The sequence below is a fragment of the Rhinopithecus bieti genome, unplaced genomic scaffold, assembly GCF_001698545.2.
Source record: "Rhinopithecus bieti isolate Rb0 unplaced genomic scaffold, ASM169854v2 scaffold_41207, whole genome shotgun sequence".
NCBI classification, from domain to species: Eukaryota; Metazoa; Chordata; class Mammalia; order Primates; family Cercopithecidae; genus Rhinopithecus; species Rhinopithecus bieti.
The window spans coordinates 602,446-622,948 of NW_016816890.1; the positions used below are offsets into that span (position 1 = coordinate 602,446).

General features: G+C 38.1%; 1 protein-coding gene across 1 annotated transcript in view; it reads right to left on the minus strand.

The window, feature by feature from the left end:
* The window catches only part of DSE (dermatan sulfate epimerase), a 68,568-nt gene that overhangs the window by 25,595 nt on the left and 22,470 nt on the right, over positions 1-20,503 (minus strand). Inside the window, exon 2 of the mRNA XM_017855460.1 lies at positions 13,558-14,026. Coding sequence (XP_017710949.1) covers positions 13,558-13,973 — 416 coding nt within the window. The 5' untranslated portion in view covers positions 13,974-14,026. The remainder of the gene's footprint in view (positions 1-13,557; positions 14,027-20,503) is intronic.

Sequence of the window (20,503 nt, forward strand, 5' to 3'; positions counted from 1 at the left end):
AAAAAAAAAAAAAAAAAAAAAAGAAAAGAAAATGTGGTACATATACATTTTGAAATACTAAGCAGGCATAGAAAAGAATGAAATTACATCCTTTGCAGCAACATGGAGCTAGAGGCCATTATCCTGAGCAAAGTAATGCAGAAACAGAAAACCAAATACCACAATACCGCACGTTCTCACTAGTAAGTGGGAGCTAAACATTGGGTACACATGGACATACAGGAACAAAAGACAGTGGGGACTACTTACTACATGGGAGAGGGAGGGAGGGGAACAAGGGTTGAGAAACTTCCAGTTGAGTACTATGCTTACTATCTGGGTGTCAGGATCAACTGAACCCCAAATCGCAGCATCACGCAACATACATACTATGTAACTGCACATATACCCACTAAATCTAAAAGATGAAATAAAAATAAATAATAAAATTAGAAAGAAAAATAAAATTAAAAACTAGAAACAAATAAACTAAAAAAGTTATGTCTGTATTGGGTTGTTTCTTACTGTAGGTCACAGTGAAAAAGTTTCAAAGCCACTGTCTTAGAGGGTAAATGTGATCCAAAATAAGCCACCCATCAGAGGCATACTGCTGGCATGGAGGGCTGCTTCAGTGGGAGGAACTGTGTTGAAATCCAGGCTGCCCAGGCACTTCCCAGCAGAGGGTAGGGAGCCAGGACTAAGACAAAATTCTCACCGTGAGATCATCAGGAAGGAACCCAGGAGACCAGAGAAGTTCAGAATGTTCAAAGTAAAGGGCAAATGGTGCTCTATGAAGGGAGCAGGCATGGAGACACTAAAAGGGCTCACTCAATTCAGGAAGGAAAACATAATTTGTCATGGTGTGGAAAAAAAAAAAAACAAGAAAAACATCCCTTCCCCTCCAAAACAATTTTGTTTGGCTTTGAAGCCATTTACATTCAAGAGAAATAATGAAATAATGCCTGTGACAACACCCTGAACCCATAATATTTATTTTTTTGTCCTGGGAATACAGTTTCAAAGAATATGTCTTTAAAAAGTAATTGGGCAGTAGAGTGGACAAAAGTCAATTTAGAACTTTCCTTTGTGATTTGTAAAAATTGTTCTGGGGTATAGTTATCTCCTATGTTGCCAAAAAACAGAATAAATAATTTTAAAATATGAGCCAAACTTGTGAGCTGTCTTCAATATGCCCCAGACATTAAACACATTCCCCAGTTTCAGATCTAGAGTTACTGCCATACTGAAAATAAAAGTTGACCCTAAATGCTGAATGTAATCATATTGTCCCAACTTCTCTGACCAAGTGACAGGTTATAGTAGCAAAGCAGAGGGCAAAAGACTCAAACTGGATTCAGTAATACTTTAAAATATTTCTCATATCAACAGGCCCTTGGAAGAAGGTAAAACAGTAAACTTCATGTGGTTTCTAGAAATTATGATTTAGAATGGAAAGATGCTGAAGTTAATGTGAAATATTAGCAATACATACATATTTTATTTATTATCTCATTTCCCAATTTTTTCTTTTAATAGTAAATTCACTGTAAATGCATCACAGATATGAACTAAAAATTGCTCACTAAGTTGTTACAAGCCCTAATAGCGATCTACACTTCATCAGGAACCTTTTTTCTTTTTCAGCTTGAGAAGCAGCAGCACGACTCACTCAAGCTGATGCCCTCCTCCCAGAGTGCAGCCTGCACAATGTTTCTTTGGTTTCAGCTCCAGAAAGTGATTTGAGGACACCATGTGACTTTAGTGCTATATCAGCACCTCGACTTCTCATTCTTCCAGTTATTCTTCATTTATTTATTGTAGTAGGACAACTTGAACTAAATATGATCATCTTTGGATTTTCTTTCTACATTTTTCTATCATCAACAGAAAGGATACATATTGTACCTGAAAGCATATTTCATATTGGATATATTTTTTTCCTTATGACTGAGACACACTCACACACAACACACACACACACACACACACACACTCTTAAGTTACAATGTACCACTGGCAAACAGGAAGCAGCTAAAAATAAAGCTTGAGAGATATAAATTGGACATCTCCGCTTGGGCCCCAAGGCACTTCAATTCTGTATCTCCAAATCCAAACCTTTTTTAGCATTCCTCAATAGCTCCAAGTGTTAGAAGCCCACTGAGAGATCCCACCATCCCATAAAGAAAATTCTTTGTCTCCTTTGGCCCTCAAATATAATTGTCAAGTCTTATGAATGCTAATTATTTATCACTGGAACCTATCAATTATTTCCAATTCTAGGCTTTCATTTAGATAAACACAAAAGGCCTACTTGACTTCCCGGTTTCACATCGGCAATCCACTCCCACAATGAGATTCTTCTTCCTTTTTTTTTTTTTTTTTTGAGATGGAGTCTTGCTGTGTCACCCAGGCTGGAGTGCAGCAGAGCGATCTTGGCTCACTGCAAGCTCTGTTTTCTGGGTTCACGCCATTCTCCTGCCTCAGACTCCCCAGTAGCTGGGACTACAGGTGCATGCCACCAAGCCTGGCTATTTTTTTGGTATTTTTAGTAGAGACGGGGTTTCACCCTATTAGCCAGGATGGTCTCGATCTCCTGACCTCGTGATCAGCCTGCCTCTGCCTCCCAAAGCGCTGGGATTACAGGCGTGAGTCACCGTGCCCGGCCTGCAGATTTTTTAAAAAACCTTAAAAGACTTTTAAAAAATGAGCAAGATTAAATGATGATGCCGAGAGATGCACACTTGGACGAACTATAAGGGAACACAAGGACACAACGACTGTAGTTATCGGGGCATCAGGGTTGTCTTTGTGGGAAGGGAGGGAACTGGGACTGGGATGGGGCCCATGAAGGGGCTTCCAGGAGTGACTGGCAAAATTTTATTTCTTGACCTGTGTGGTACTTACCAGGGTGTTTGCTTTAAAATACTTTATTAAGCTACACATTTATTCATATAATATTCTACTTTTATTTTTCAATGAAAAGATTAACATACATACATAAATCTGATCACAGCACTGCCCTGTTACACCTTTCAGTGGTTTCACAGTACTTGTTAAAAAAAAGGTCCAATTTCCTTTAAATGGTAGACAAGGACTGGCAGCATCTGGCTCTCTACCCGAAGCCTCAACACTTGCTAGTTTCCTCCCTACACTGAATTTTCAGTTCCTCAAAAGCACTCTGCTTTCTTTTATCTCCAGGCCTTTGCACAGCTACTTGTGCTTGAACAGTCAAGTTCAGCTCCTTTTTCCCCTTGACATGGCTGGTTCCTATCCGTCCTTCAGGCCTTAGCAGGAAAGCCTTCCCTGATGCTCCTATGTTGGGCAAAGTACTACTATATTTTCCCACTACACACTGTACTTTCCTAGTCATAGCATTTATCCCACTACTAGTATTAATATGCTAACAGTTCTAGTCTTTATATCTTCCATAGACCAACAACTCTAGGCAAAACAGATACATAACATGTCTTGAAATCCTTGTATCTCCAATGCCTAATAAAATACCAAGAACAGAATAAGTATACAATAAACTTATATAAAGTGAATATGTGCATACATTTATCGATAAGTGAAAATTGCCTTTGGCATCAAATCATAAGAACACAAAATATAAGCGAAGTAATAAAGATAACAATAATAGTTAACACATTATGCTACGTACTGTTTCATTAACCAATCCTCTATAGTATGAAGTATGTATCATATACATCCCCAAGTTACAGATGAGGAAACTGAACCACAGAGAAGCCAAGTAACATTCTCAAGGTCACACAGCTCTTAAATGTGACTGGCACACTGGCAGACTGGCTCCAGAGTCCTTGCTCTACAAACTATCACCTCCCCTTGCTTAACAGCACCACCATTCATTTCAAAGACTGAAGCAGGTGGCTTTAAAGTGAATAAAAACAAAACTCTGTTGTAGTTACCTGAGAAGGAGCACACATGGACATTACATACATGTAAGAAGATGAACATCAAAATTCAAGGGATCAGGGAGGAGAGAAGGCCAGGTGCAGGAGGAATACTTCAAAGACCAGGTAATCTGAGAGTCTCTGCTGAGCTATGCACCAAGATGTCAAATCCTGACATTCTTCCTACTGGCCTCCAAGTAGGTCAAAGGTAAAGTGTCTCTGTGATTACAGGCCGACAGACAAACGGCTGATGACAGGCAGGTCTTCAGAGTGAAAGTGAGACCAGATAAATATGAGCAGCCACAGTATACAGGGCACCAAATCAATTTCAAAGTTGTATACAGATCCAGGATTTCTGCTCTCAGTAAGCTTAGACTCTCAATAAAAATAAGACAGATCATTCATTCATTCATCCATCCATTCATTCAATATAATTAGTTAGTGTCTTTGTGGCAGGTATACCATATGTGGCTCCTAGAACCACCAAAAATGCTGGGGCTACCCTCAATAAGCTCATGTGCCAGTAAGGAAGACAAATAAACCAAGAATTGTAGTGCAGGCAAAACAACCTATAACAGTTTTGCGTGGGTTCCTTGGAACATATGAATCATACTGGAGGGCAGGTATAGAACATGGAGTCTGGAAGGTTTCTAGAAAGAAGGTTCTTTGGAGCTGAATCTACAAGATGTACACTCCTGGTCAGAAAACCAGACAACCTAGTTACGACTGCAAACCAATGAATTAAATAAAAAGTAACTATAGGAATTGAGATGGATGAGGGGCTAGAGAACATGTAATGGTGGAAGAAGTTAAGGTGGATCATACTGTCTGGATAGGGTTGGAGAGAAAGGTGGAAGACAAGGTATAAATGAGTCTGGCATACTTTTAGGCAGAAAGGCCAGATCAGGGCTGGTCTGTAAACTCATTACTGCCCAAACTCAAGGCAGAGTTGAAAATACCAGTGCCACATGGTCCACTGGACCACTGGGAAGACCACACATATACCTATCAGTTAAAAGCTTTAAAACAATAAAAATCACAAAATTCTAGGAAAAAAAGTAAAAAATCTCTAAGCTCTGGATGGGTGACAATAGACTGATCTTTTTTGTTTATCAAAGGTACTTTTTTCTGAAGAGTTCACTTACATTCAAAAATAACAGAATCACCAACAGCAAAATGCATTCATAGAGTAGCAAGAGTGAAGAACAGAGCAAGGAGAGGGAAGAGAAAAATGACTACGGGTAAATAACGAGCATAGTAGCAGCAGTGCAGAAGCCACAGAACAAGCAGAAGTGGAAGATGGTGAATTTGTAAGAACGAGCAGACATGGCCAGGAGGTCCTAAAAGTTACAGTAATAACTATACACCAAGATACCTGCTAAGGGTATCTATAAGCCCTTGCAATGTAATAGGGACAGAGAACTTTGAAAGTCATCTGTCCACACAGTTGGTAATATCAACAAAGTGAGACAAATAAGGTAGATAGAAGAAATAGAGTGACACAAAAAGACATGTAAAAAAGTGAACCATCTTTTCCCTCCCACAAACCACTCTCTCCTCCCCATATTCTCCATCTCATTTGGGTATCAAGATGCAACCAGTCACCCAGGGCCATCATTATGACTCCCTCTCCCTTACAATTTAAGTTTTAGTACATCTAAGAATCATCTGGGGACTTGCTAAAATACAGGTTCTGTGGCCTACTCCAAGAAGACACGATTCAGTGAGTCTGGGCGAAACTCAAGAATCTGTCTTTTTAAGGATACCCAATATGCTGAAAGCCTCACACTTTGAGAAAGAGTGTCCTATATCTAATCAATCTCTTTGTAGATTTTCAGTCTTAGATGTCTCTTAAATTTATGCTTTCTTCTCCCCACTCTCACTGTTTTAACTGTGGTCTTCATTTCCCTCCTACACTAATATTATAAGCTTCTAACCAGTTTCTTTTTTCCTGAGTCATCCCTTCCAAGTCATCCTAAACACAAAGCTTTCTAAACCACAGGCTTATGTGGGATAAGCAATGATCTGGCCCCGACTATGGTATCTCCTCCAGAACTAGCATGTTAACACTGGAAAGGAAAAGGAAAGATGGATGAGAGAGACTGTGGTAAGTGTGGCTGAAATGTGTTCCCTTAATGGACATGGCAGGAGACGAAGAAGTAAAAAAGCCATTCTTAAGATACCTAAGGTAAAAGGAAACTCCCCGGCTTTATAAAGGGCTGCATGAGCGTGTATGTGTCATTATCACTCTCAAGTTATTATATATCTATAGAGCATTAGCAAGAAGTTAATGTCAGCAAGACCCCACATCTTAAGGGGTGTTAGGCATGAATATTTCATCCAAAAGATAAAGCCAACTTTTAAAAAGTGATTATGAAGTATCAATGAAGAATACAGACATACATGCGGTACTTGCCAGCTAACATTTTCCCTTATGATATGAGGCAAGACGTGCACAAAATTCAAACATCATGCTTGCCAGATTTTATATTAGAAAATTTAAGACCAGATTGTAAAGACTACATGGAACTTAATATATTCATGTTGCCTTTGTTCATATGGGATGAGGGACACTGATTTACACCCCAATTAAAGAGGGATGAGAACTCCTCTGGCCTTGAGCACACAGTTCCCTCTGACAAGTCTGAAAGCCTGCCCATGTTCCATTTAAAAAGGTATCAAATGACACTGAAAGGGTGGGAGGTAGGCGAGCAAGTGAGTCACTCATCACAGAGATGACTTGAGGGTCATACCAATACTGAATCTTAAGAGTCAATAAACAAATCCTATAAAGAAAATTAACTTCGGATTTCCTTTCAATCATGTATGATTTATAACTGTCATAACATTTTTAAAGTTATTGTTAGAGAGAAGCATTATTAGAATAACTTTATCTTCACCTGCATTTGAAATAGATGGGGAAGAGTCTAAATTAGTTAAGCGCTGACAGTTTAGGTGAGCAGAACATCCTATTTAGGGTGTGATTGTGCACCACACAACTGTCCAATGGCACTCTAACCGGGCTGCTCAGCTAATCTGCACACCTGCCTATGCCTCTCCCTCGGCTCCTCTTCATCTGCTTCCTCCCACCACAGAGCACCTGACCTTGATTCCTGCCCAAGAATCCATTTGTAACAATGATGGCAACAACCTGTTTAATAAACGGCATTCAAGAAGTGAATTCCCAATGGCTGTGTGTTTCTGTAAAATTTAAAGAATCTGATTGTTGTAAAAAGCCTCATAAGTTATTTTACCCTTTTATAATATTTTTAAGTCTCTGCAGCAGGATAAAAGGGAATAGCTTCCCTTACGTCACAGAATGAAAAGAACAGAGAAAAGAGAGGCAGAAAGAGTGAGGGGGAAGGGTAAGAGAAAGGAAAAAACATGAATGAGAAAAAGCCAGGGGAATTAGGGGCTGGGTTTTCTGACAGCCCAGCATTTGTCTCCACGAGTCCACTTTAATGGGTTCCAGGTGCGTTCTGGGCTAAGCCGGCCAGCCTTCCTCACTGTAAGGTCATGAGAAGAAAACCTGATCTTTTTACTCACAGGGCTGTGGCTCCACATGTTGAGGCCCAGCTACATCCTCCCGGCTTTTGATTCTCAGTCTTAAATTGCAATTTTGAGAAGTAAAAAACCCAAGAAACAGCTGCAGAGAACTGCATTTGAAGCCCAGCAGGCAACGCTGAGCAAGGCAGGCACACTCCTCATTTTCATACGTACAGCAATGAAACTGGTTAATTTCAACATGCTGGAGATTTTTCTTTTTTCCTCTCTTTAATATTTTATAATTATATTTTATTTTTGCAAATGCACCCTCAGATGACACCATCCAGAAGTTTGCAATCACAGGCAAGAATTTAATACTCAGTAAAAACACAATTACTTCTCTGTCCAAAAGTTCAACTTTCTTTGTTTCCCTCACCAGTTCTCCTGATTTCCTGTAGCTAACTGGCTCCAATGCAAGAGTGAAGTAATTTCTTTCCTCTGTGATTTATTTTCTGTCTGATGATAAGTAAGGAAAAATACTATAAAGAAAGAGAGAACTAATGAGTCACAACAAATACTTTTCAAAAACACAACTCCAGAGTGACAACATAGGTAAAATGGAGTACTGTGTGCCAAGAAACTTAGCAAGAATAAAGTTATATATTCGTACCTATTTCTGGGTAATAATAACAAACTTTTTAGTAAAACTATGTGCCAGGCACATAATGCTACGAGCTTTATATGCATTACTTCATTCAATCCTTGGGATGACCTTGTGTGGGAGGAATAATTCATATTTTACAGATGAAGAACCAAGTTTACAGAGTGTAAGGAACCTGTCAAAGGACATGTGGCTAACACAATGGCAGAGCCAAGATGCAAGGACAGATCCAAAGACCACTGGGGCAGACCTGTTCCTCAGGGTTTACAAATTAAAACAAGGAGCCGCAAAAAGCCTGCTGCTTGGAAATGGATGCTGGATAATTCTATGTTATTAACGAGGGCTTGAACAGTAAGTGCTTCAGTTACAATCCTATCCTAAATCTCTTTTAAATGCATTCATCTTCCCATATTATTAAGTGAAATATGGTAAACTTAACTGCACCTTTCTTAAGTGATTCAGGATCTGTAGTGTTTTCCGATAATTATTTGAGTACATTTTGTTTGTTTTGTTTTTAGCTCTGGAAAATCACTACGAATTTGCTGAGGAGTATAATGTTAAGCTCATAGCAACCCATCTACCAAGAGCTTGGCTAAGACAATGTATAGGGATGCTGCCTGGTGGACATGGAGCCATTTCATTTTTCTACACATGCAAAATCTACCAAAGGATTAAGCTAGATTAGGAAAAAAGTGGCGTGGACTAACCCATATATCCATCCTTTTCACCACCCCCACTCCCTCCCTGATCAAGGTTTTTGTAAACTTTGCTTTGGAGATCCTCTATCGAGGGATACACACATGAGCAAAAGAGGCATGGTCCCACTCTCAGGTCAGTCTGGTGTAAAGAAATAACACTGTGCAATTCATCATACATGCACTGCAAGGATGAGAAGGCTGCAAGGGTTCTTCATAAAAGCCCTACGGGAAACTTCCTTCTGATCCTTGGGCCAAGAGTAGTCAGTTCTACAAAGTAACTGATCCCATGGTCACTGTAAACTTCAAAACTGACTAAGCCTACTTTCTTTGCTGCTAAAACCAACCAACCAATAAACAAACAAAACCTCTCAGTGTCCACTTGTGGCCCACTCATGGTGCATTTCAGATGCCTTTTATCAATTGTTGCATTCCTTGTCTAGTCAATGTCTCCAGTCTTTTCCCCCCTCTTTTCTTTCTCAGCTACTTCTAATTTGAAGCATAGTATTTTATGCTTCCTTAATCTTCTAAGGGAAAAGTTATAGTAGAAATAAGTAATGAAAATTTTAGAAAAGTAGAATAATATGTGCTGACCCCCCAAAATCCTGAAAACTGATTTTTTAAAAATCCGTTTTAAATCTCTACTAAGCACTGTTTTTATTATTTTCCTACCTTATCATTTAGGCTCTTGAGAAAAGAAAAACTGAAGGATGATTTTCAGTTATTTAGAATTCTGCTGTTTTTTTTTTTTTCAACTATCTAAGGATTGAATGCAGAAAGCAACCATTAATAATGAGGATAGCCCCCTATGCCAATTGGCATATACAGAACTTGTACGTTTTATAACTAGGTGATACTATTTCAAAAATAGTGAACTCACTTTAAGTATGAGAAAATATTTCCATTGTTTCCAGCCCTAGATTTATGATCTTAGTTCATTAAAGCTTTCTAAAAGTAGTGCATGTTAAGTTCTAATAAAGCTTTTATATAACACTGAGCCAACTGCAACTTAAATTCTAGCTTTCATTTGGAAGGCAAGATTTATAGAGGGAAAAAGACTTAATTAAAAGCATAAAAACAAAGACATTATTGGTGATATCTTTGGCATTGTAATTTTTTAATTAATACTATTTTGCCATTATATATTGGATTAAAATAATATATTTTATATTTTATTTTAAAACTAAGTTCAGCACAAGCTTAAATTACTCTGTTACTTTTACTGTAATGAAGAATGTGTGTTCCCTAGCAAAAGGGAGAGAAACGGGGCAGGGCTTCTGAGAGAGGATGCAAGCACCTCTGAAAAAGCAGATATAGCACATAGATTAGTCTCATCATTCTGCGGTGCCCAACCGTCTGGACACTCAGAGACACACACAATAAAAATGCTTGCTGCTATTTTTCAACCACCAGTATCATTATAAATCTATGAGATTCCTGTTCTACTTTGTAGGATATTAGACGGACAGAGTACAATTGAATATTTTCCATTTAACCTTTCTTCTTCAGGATGCTTAAGTGAATCTATAGATGTGAACTTTAACCTCTTTATTTACTAGATATTCAAATAAAATGAACCCCATTAATAAATCTGTATGCATGTATATCTCACAGGTACTTCTTTTTAACACCAGACAAATGACATATCATTGTTACTTTCCTCTAAACCTTCCTCATTGGTGTTAACATTAGATTCTTGTATACATTTTAAAAAGGGCCCAGGGGAGCATCAATGAAAGTTTTAATGGAACAAAGCCAAGGGGAAAATTTTATGAGTTAAACAGATGTTCTAGTTTTGAGAGCAATTAAGATTAGTAAAATCCCAAATGGATACTATTTCCTTGGAGTCTACATATACCAAATTACAAACCAAACAGGGGCTAAGTACTAGGTAGATAAAATAACAGCATCAATAATTACCATTATCGTCATTATTCTCATTTACTGAGGGCTTACTATGTGACAAGAACTGTGCTAAGTACTTTACATTGATTATTGCGCTTAATCCTCCTAGCAACCCTATAAGGTAGATAGGGTTGTTACTGCCACATTATACATCAGGACACTAATGCTCACGCAAATTAAGAAAATTAATCTGAAAAGTTAACTAATTAAGAGAATTAACACAGCTGAAGAGTGAGGGAGCTGGGATTCAAAGGCAGTGTGACTCCAGAGTTGGTGCTTTTCTACCACATTAGAGTGCAGCATGATACAAATGTTTAAGTCATGAATGAAAACTAAGGAAACTCCTTAGTGTGTGGAAATGATCCACACACTCAATTCTAAGCAGAGAAAATACTCCTAGCTTAGGCTTTAAGAACCCAATGTTTGCAACCTTTGCCCTAGGTAAACATTATAAAATTACTGGGCTATTTCTTCATCTTTGAATCCCCAGCACCCTAGCACAGTGCTTGATACACAGTAGATGCTCAATAAATGTTTGTTGATCAAATGAATCAGTGAATGAACATAATTTAGTAACTGGCTTTCAAAAGAGTAGAAATGCTCTTCAAAGAAAAAGGCAAATGCATTCAGCCTGATGAAGCTATTGTAGAAAGTTTTTTTTTTTTTTAACTTTCATAATATTAATTATTGATCTCTTCTGTAAATAACAGCTAGTTATTTGGGTTTTTTTCTGAAATCAAATATAGGTGAACTACATCCTAAGATAATGACAATACTCATTGTATACTTCTTGGTACGTACTGAGGACATGATTTAATGGCACAATTAAAACAGAGGTAGTTGAACTATAAAATCACTGAACATTGTTTTAAATTATTACAACACATAATTGTGTCGTAATTGTGCTCAACCACAAATCTAAATGAAAGTTTAAAAGTCTAAGGGTTGGGTGTGGTAGTTTTTAAGAAGTTAAAATTTCTGTGAAGTCATTAAACAATACAACTTAATAATAGTACCTGCCAAAACAAAATGCTCAAGTAGTTCAACTTTCTAATTCAAGATCACTTTTGGAACTAGAAACCAGATGTAAGCGTAAATTCTCAAGATTTTACCTTGAAGGTCAAGAGAAAGAAGTCAACTGTTCAGCTCTATTAAGTCAAAAATTGGCTTTTAGTTAATGGCCTAGAGTTATACCTATTTCTATCAATATTGCCATGAATAAAGTGCTAGACTCCTAGTAAATTTCTATATACCTCCAGGGATCAATAAATCTGGACTTGTGGAAACTATGTAAAAATTATAATATTTCTTTTAAGTTATTTATTTCTCTTATCATAGAAGGAGTCTCATCTTGATGGCAGCATCCATTCGTTGGTATTTATATATCCGAATATTTTACATTATAATGAGAAAATTATACTAGTCTTGTACAATTCTCATAATATTACTATATTGTGCTAAACAATCTCCATCAAAAATGGTATTTCACCATCCATTACTTTCTTGTGGGATTAAATACATGGTTCTCTATAGGCACTATCTCTGGAATATTTACATCGATTTCTTAATTTGCCAAAATTCACTTAATCTAAAACAAAAAAGACTTTAAAGAGAAAGTACCCTTCTAGATGACAAAGGTTTCTTTCTAAATAATGTCAATATGGTTGCCATTTTAAACTAAGTAATTGAACAAATCAATTAGTGGGTTACTGTAGCACTTGATAATGTAATCTGGTAATTCAAATATCAGAAAAGTTTTCATACATCTTTTCTTTCTTGGTGTCAAGAATAGAATAAGATCAGTTAATGTCAGTCAAAGTTAGAAACAACCACATACATGGCTAAGCTTTTAAATGAATCAAATAAAAATTTCTTTTCAACCTACAATATTGTAAACTTCAAAATGACTACATATACTTAGCAACAGGCCTAAAATATCAGCTCCGATATGGATCTAATGCCAACTCTTGCATAATACTTTTCATTACAAAATTCCAGAAATTTATCGGAAAGCTTGCAAACCACCATCCTTCACCCCTGTGATATGTTAAGATGTAATTCATCATAGCATTAGGTGCATTTACAGATTTTTCTAAGCATTTAAAATGAACTCTCTCTAGTCCTATGACAAGAGGCAGCTTACATAATTTTTAAAAAAATATTTCATACAATCTATAAATTCTTTTATTGCAACTGAACCATAAACATATAATTAAAACTGCATGAGTAAAAACATCTGTAGAATCCCTTGTTTAATCAACTTATCACATATCTGTTTGGAAGAATATTAAGCATTAATTATAAATTAATAAAATAAAATTAAGCTAATCAAAAAGACAGGAATTTGTTCTCAAATCTTAAACTTCTGAAACTAAATTATCATGTAATTAGAATTCCTCACACAATTACACAATAATGTTGGTTTTCCTACAGGTCTCAGAAATCTGCTGGTTATTGGAGGGGATGTGTTTATAAATTGCCAGTCAGTCCCATCCCATTCACCTTTAGTTCCTTACAATCATAAAATGCAACTAAGTCTTAATTACTAGAAATGTCTTGCTGAAAAATGTTTTAACCACTTGGGGTCAATCAAACCTAACACCAGATGATAGTAATATATGCATGTTGAATATGGAGGAAAGAATTCTCAACAATCAAAATGATACTCTTTAATCAATTCCACAAATCAGTTTTTCTTTAGATTAGGCTGCATCTAAATATTTTCCCTCTAACTTTAAACATAGAAGTTACTACATCTTTTGAAACTAAGGGCCATTCATAAGACTGGCAACACAAATAACACCTCCCCCCACACACATACACAAAGAGGTATATGAAGATCTGGCCTCTGAGATTTCATATGGATTTGTTTCTTTCTAATGCAGAGTTACTACAGTAAGAAGAAAAGACAAAAATCTACCAACTAGGCTGCGCTGCCATCCTCTCCATGTAGTCTTTGGCCATGTCTCGGGCTTCAATGTTCTCAGGATACAGCACACAAAACATTGCCAAGGCACCTAAGTTGTTTCCATAAATTTCATTCCAGCGGGCACTGTAGTCCTTGGGATCCCAGGGAGGGAGGTATTCCAAGGGGCTGGACAGCATTGTGTGCACAGCCTCCGTGAGGCGGGCTGCAATGTGCTCGTGCGAGCTGGCAGCCCTGCGCTGCAGCTCTGCCACTTCTGTCCTAGAGAAGTACAGCATGGGATGGCTGTCATAGTTGGCATTGGTGAAGGGAATCATGACTTCTGGGTTCTCGTCGGTGATGTAGGCTGACACAAAGCAAAGCAAATATATGAAAAACACACTGGGAGCCCCCCGTGTGTGAGTCCTCATCGTGGCATCAGATCTCCAAATCTCCAAGGCAGCCAAACCATCTTCGAAAGATCCTACACGAGATAAAAAGGAAAAAAGCATCTGTCAGCCAAGGGAACATGGCACAAGTGTGGAAACATATGAGAGGTAGAAACCATATTTGAAAATAAAGCTTATGAATTTAGATTTTTAAAAATACAACAAAAAAATGTAATTAGGAAGAAAATAACTAAAACAAGTTCTGATTTTATAGAGTTAAACATACTACATCAGAATTGTGTTCATCATGGAAAACAGAATTTTGGACTTAGGGAAAATGTATAATATTTGTTCAAGTAAGGAAAAAATTATTCTTGGTATTCTTCGCACATAGTATCATGAAAAAAAATTAGACTGTATTTTTTTAAGACATTAATACATAAACCACAATAACCAAAAGCTGGTAATGAACAATCATCCGGGAATCTGAGTAGACATTACAAAAACCCAGAAAATCCTGTATTTCTTACTACAGCCTCTTTCACTGTAACTTATCTCCTTTTCCTAACATTTCTGAACCAGGGATTAGGATCAATACATCTGTAAAACTGCAAGCAGACAAAATATTATGAAAAAGGTTAAATATCCTCTTTATGTGAGCAGAAGGTAGAAAGAGAGAAGACAAAGGCCATGTAACCATCTACCAAGCCCCTGTATTTCCTCAGCTGACATCAGCAAGCACGTATTAAAGACCAAACACAGCGCCACTGGGACCAGAAACTGACATGCCTTCATTCAGAGAATAAAATCCCAGAATTAAAAGGCTGAAATAACATGGGTGTATTTTCCCCTTATTATCTGAAACTACTGTCTACTTTTTCATTTGGCATATGGGATTTTGGTGTCATTCAATAAGTGAGAAATGTAAACAAAGTTCACATATTTTCTTAACTACTTGATTTTTCTTCAAAGCCCCTTTTTTCAGTGGCAGATTTGTGCACTGGTTAAAAGAACGTCTTTCAAATGTAAAAACACTAAAAAAAAAAAAAAAAATTCCCCAAAACCTCAGCCTAGTCAATGTCCCACATCTGGGATAAAGCAGGCAGAAAATCCCCCAGAGGAAAGTCAGGGAATTCTTAAAATTCTTAAGAGGGGAAAGGTTATAGAAAGCAGACCAGAAAAAGACAGTTTTATGTAAATAATGAACAGTGGTTTTCAATTATTAAAGGGAGAAACTGATGGTGGAAAATCAACCACCCAAGCTGAACACAAACTGTTTTTCCAAGGAAAACTGCCTCATCATATTCAGAAGGAGAAAACTAATAATTTAACAGATACGGAAGATCAATCTACATTTTCAACTTGCTGTGTGTGTTTCCACGAAAAAGGCAATGAGGCATCATTTGAGGGTGCTACCTTATTCTGGAGTTTTTTATATTTCTACATATATGTGAAACTCAGTGGCAGTGGTTTTGTAAAACGTTTTACATTTATTTCAAGAGCAGAACTTCTGATGAATAAAAAATTAATATAGCCGTACTAAATAAAACATATGAAATAGAAATAACTCTTGGACTCTGCCAGTATTATGTCTAGCACCCAAAGTCTCAAGGCGGCTGGCAGGCTGGATCCTTCAAGGTCAGAGACCCAGCCAAAAGAAATAGTCCTCTGTGGTTATGCCTGAGGAGGGGTGTGGTCTCTGGCAGCACAGAGAAATGGCTGGGTCTGAGGTAATGCTCAGTCCCCCCAGGGGTTTATTCCTTGCTCCATTTAGAGAACAATATACCGGAGAGGCACGGTGGCTCATGTCTGTAATCCCAGGACTTTGGGAGGCGGAGGCGGGCAGACCACTTGAGGTCAGGAGTTGAAGACCATCCTGGCCAACATGGCGAAACCCCGTCTCTACTAAAAATACAAAAATTAGCCGGGCGTGGTGGGGGGTGCCTGTAATCCCAGCTACTCTGGAGGTTGATGCAGGAATCACTTGAACCCGGGAGGCGGAGGTTGCAGTGAGCCGAGATCCGCCACTGCACTCCAGCCTGGGCGACAGAGCGAGACTCTGTCTCAAAAAAAAGAAAGAGAATAATATACTGCTAACGATTTAAAAAAAAAAAAAAATCCTGTATATATTAAGTCCCTAAAAGTCTAAGTCTGAATGCTCTCATCAATGCAATCAGCACTGTGGGGGTTTTTTAGACACTTTCTGCTTTAATTGAACCCCCACCCCCACACCCAACATATATGCAATGAAAGATCCCTCAACTACCGGCTTTTGAATGTGTGGGAGCTCAGGTGGATAGGGGAGTGGCTCCGGCTATGAGCATATGGGTAAGAAGGTATTAATACATGGAAACTAGAAATTTTCCATCTCACATTCTGTACAAACTTCCTCAAATGTGGGTAAGGTTAATTCATCATGTTCTTTCTCCTCCCCTGTGCAACCACACTCCCACCCAGGCACAGAATCACTGTATATTCAGGACTGCTCCAAAGAGGCCCTCACACTGCGGGGCCTACATGCCTAACTCAGCAAAACTCACAATATGACCCCTGCCACTTCTGCCACAGTGCTTCCAGTTACGTAGGATATGCCTGAATATATTTAAACCAGAAAAGCTGATTCTGAAGCACAGAACCTCATTAAGATGTTGTTTTGGGAAGGATGCCATCTCAACATGCCAACTGTTATTGAAGGTTCATAGCTATTACTTCGAACTCGTGCAAGGGAGTCAGAGCAGCAAAGTTGTGCATTACTGTACATTTAAAATATTAATTTCGGTCAGAATACCACGTTAGCCAATGCAGAACCCACAGAGATTCTGCAGAACAATCATCTGTGAAGACTGAGGAGAAAGAACTGTGGCATTCTCAATACCACAAATGGTGTACTACCTTCCCCATGCCCCACTCAGTGTGCCCAGCCCCCAATGCTCTCCCAGCTATTAAGGCTTTTGTTGATTCACCCAAAGAGTTGATCTCTCCTGTATCTGACACATACCTATATCACACTGGACTATTTCGGTTGTTTACATGGAATGCCTCACAGAAGGTGGGAACCTTCTTCCTCTATGTATCATGGCGCTTAGCACTGAATCTGGCATTTAAAAGGCAGCATGTGGCCGGGCGCGGTGGCTCAAGCCTGTAATCCCAGCACTTTGGGAGGCTGAGATGGGCGGATCACGAGGTCAGGAGATCGAGACCATCCTGGCTAACACGGTGAAACCCCGTCTCTACTAAAAAAAAAAACAAGAAACTAGCCGGGCGCCATGGCGGGCGCCTGTAATTCCAGCTACTCGGGAGGCTGAGGCAGGAGAATGGCCTAAACCCGGGAGGCGGAGTTTGCAGTGAGCTGAGATCCGGCCACTGCACTCCAGCCTGGGTGACAGAGCTAGACTCCGTCTCAAAACAAAACTAAACTAAACTAAACTAAACTAAACTAAACTATACTAAACTAAACTAAAAGGCAGCATGCTGGCTGCGCTGAACTAAACCCCTGGGCTTAGGAGTTGGTAGAGCAGACCTCATCACTAAAATAAGCATGGAGAAACTTTGTTACCCCTTATTTAAAGCCAAGGCAAGTTTAGAACTTTCCAGAAAAAAAGTCCCTCTAGGAAACTAATGGGAGAAAACACGTATGAAGCCTAGAAACTTATGTAGCCTAAAAACTATCCACTAGTTTAAAAAGAAAAGAAATTAAACCTAACTAAACTCTAACCCAAACTTGTTTTAGGCTGGTAACCTAAAAGAGGAAGTAATACTCATCCATCATTTTAAATCTGTCTAGAAAATTTCACTGAAAAATCTCTATTTCCAGTCATTGAGTTTTCTCTTTGACTTTCCACTCTAGACATTGTGTGTGCTCACTGTACAAAGAGCCAAAATTAAATGAAAGGAGTATTTCAAAATAATTTTAGATGGACCAAAAATGGACAGGCTTTATGTTAATTTTATGTACTTATTTTAATGTACATTATGAAAAACTATACCATATCAAACCTGAGATTTCAACAGATATGCAAAACTCCTGTTTAAAATATATTTAAACTTAAAAGTTAAAAAAAGCAAATGAATATGGCAAAAATTGTTGAAGGTAGTACCCAAATAACTATAGTTTGAGAGATGTCAAAAATGCTTACGGAAACAAAGGGCATTAAAGGCTAATGAGTTTACAGAAATGATCAGCCTCAACTCTCCCACTTTCAACACTATGAAACAAATACAAACACAAACACAAACACACACACTATCTTGAAATGTGCCTTCTGTCCTGGAGAAATAAGTCTGAACTTTGAGATGTTTGTGGATGATCTCTCAAGCTATTCACCCTCTATTTCATTGTGTTTCAGAGACAGCAGAGCACTTCCAGCCCCTTTAAATCTTTAAGTTTCACTTGGCCCAGTTCAAGGGCATAGCATTTTCAACATGGCAAAATTACCAGCGACTCTCAGCAGCTGATGCTACTAATAAGTAGCTTATCTACAATTCAATTCTCAGGCTGTTTCTGAATGATTCTATTGAGCGTCACGTCCCCTGAAATTCTCTTTTTCCTCTTCTAAGTCTACAACTTTCATGATCCACCTTTTCTTCCCATTCATTTGTCTTATGTCACACAACTTGGACAGTAAAACATTCCTAAATCTATGAGGTAGGAGGATCAGCTGAGGTCAGGAGTTTGAGACCAGCCTGGTCAACATAGTGAGACTCCATATCCACAAAAATAAAATAAAATAATAAAAAAATTAGCCAGATGTGGTGGCGTGTGCCTGTAGTTCCAGCTACTCGGGAGGCTGAAGCAGGAGGATTGCTTGAGCCCAGGAGTTCGAGGCTGCAGTGAGCTATAATTGTGCCACTGCACTTCAGCCTGGGTGACACAGTGAGACCTTGTCTTTAAAAAAAAAAAAAATCACGCTGTTACTGCTGTAATTCAGTTAGCAATTTGATCATCTCTCTGCCTATATATATTCAGCAATCCAAGTTTAGCATTACGTGTAGGCCAAGCCACATGAATTATGAATTATAATTACCTTAAGCAGATCTTCGTAAAGCAACAATAGGCCCCAAATTATTTTGCTTTAATTCTGGTTCCAATAATCCACTGCAGCTATTATGATTCAGCAGTCACACAGAAAAACTTTGTTTCTGTGATCCTAAATGCTTTTCACATATTTGATCTTTTACTCTTCAAAAACTTAATATAGCAAAATAGTATTATTTGTTCCACAGTAAATTTCAGAGAAAGAACTAGAACTTGCACCTCCTAAATCTAAGCCAAGATTCTTTCCTTTAACCAAGCTAATTTGTGAGAATGTTCAATAACATTAAAAGTTCCATTTTTTTTTGCCATCTTCACACAAAGAAAGCACAGAAGAGTATGCTGAGAAGAAAAAACTGAACACTAAACTAGTACATCGAGTTTCAAAAAAGATGTGGGTTTCAAATGATCTGGGACTGTTTATAGAATGAAACAAATGGTAGTACAAAAGTTCTTTCAATTCCACAGGTTTTAGAAAACAGAGAAAGTATAAGGATGGAAGAAAGAAATCACCCCGTAGAAAGTAAAACATGCTCCAAATCAAGAGGGATTAAAAAACCCTCTTATAATATGTGCCAAATCTGAGGAACACAACATAATGATTAACAGTATGGGGCATGGAGTTGGGCAGACAAGAGCATAAATCTCAACTCTGCTGCCTCCTAGCTTTGATCAACTGACATCCACTCTCAACACCTCCCTTCTGTCATCCATAAAATGAAATATGCTTCATGGGGTGATCAGATATGTGTGATGCACTTAGCCTAGAACCTGACATGAAGAGCTCAATAATATTTTAAAAAGGAAAACGTTTCAGACCTGCAAGATTATATTAACCTATTGATAAAATATTTTATTTGAAAGAAACTAAATCTTCACACTTTACAGGCAAAACTATAAGAACCACAGATGTTAACTGACTAGGGCCAGATCATACTGCTTATTAGAGACTTAGCTGAAATTGGAACACAATGCTTCTGACTCTTCAACACATCACTCATAGCTCATCACTCACAGGAAAGGAAAGTATATAACCCTTTAAATTTTTCAAGTATTTGTTAGAGGTTTTGCCTCAAAGAAAATAATAATAGATTAAATGAGCTACTATCTAAATTTTCTTCCCAAGGTCAGTAATTTAATTCTTCATATACAAAAGGCGACCACTTCTTACTATATTCTGTCAAGAGAAAGGCCTGCTGATCTAACAGTGGCTGGGAAACACAGTCTCTGGCTGGAAAGCTGTTTCTTAGTAACACATTTATATTATGAAAGGAGTACATGACAATTTAGGGACACCTGCTGCCACTGCAAGGCGGATGGGTTAACCTCTGTCCAGGATCTGTTCTTGGCTCCATCACTGCCATCAGTATCTCAGCTGATCATCATGGAGATGAGATGCTACTTAATGTTAAGCTTCCCCACCTCTCACATACGTAAAACCAGAATGTCAGCATATTCGTTTACCATCAAGCGGATTGGGAAATATTTTCTGGCTTCACAGGAAACCAACACAGGAAGTGAATTATTAGATAATTGCCTG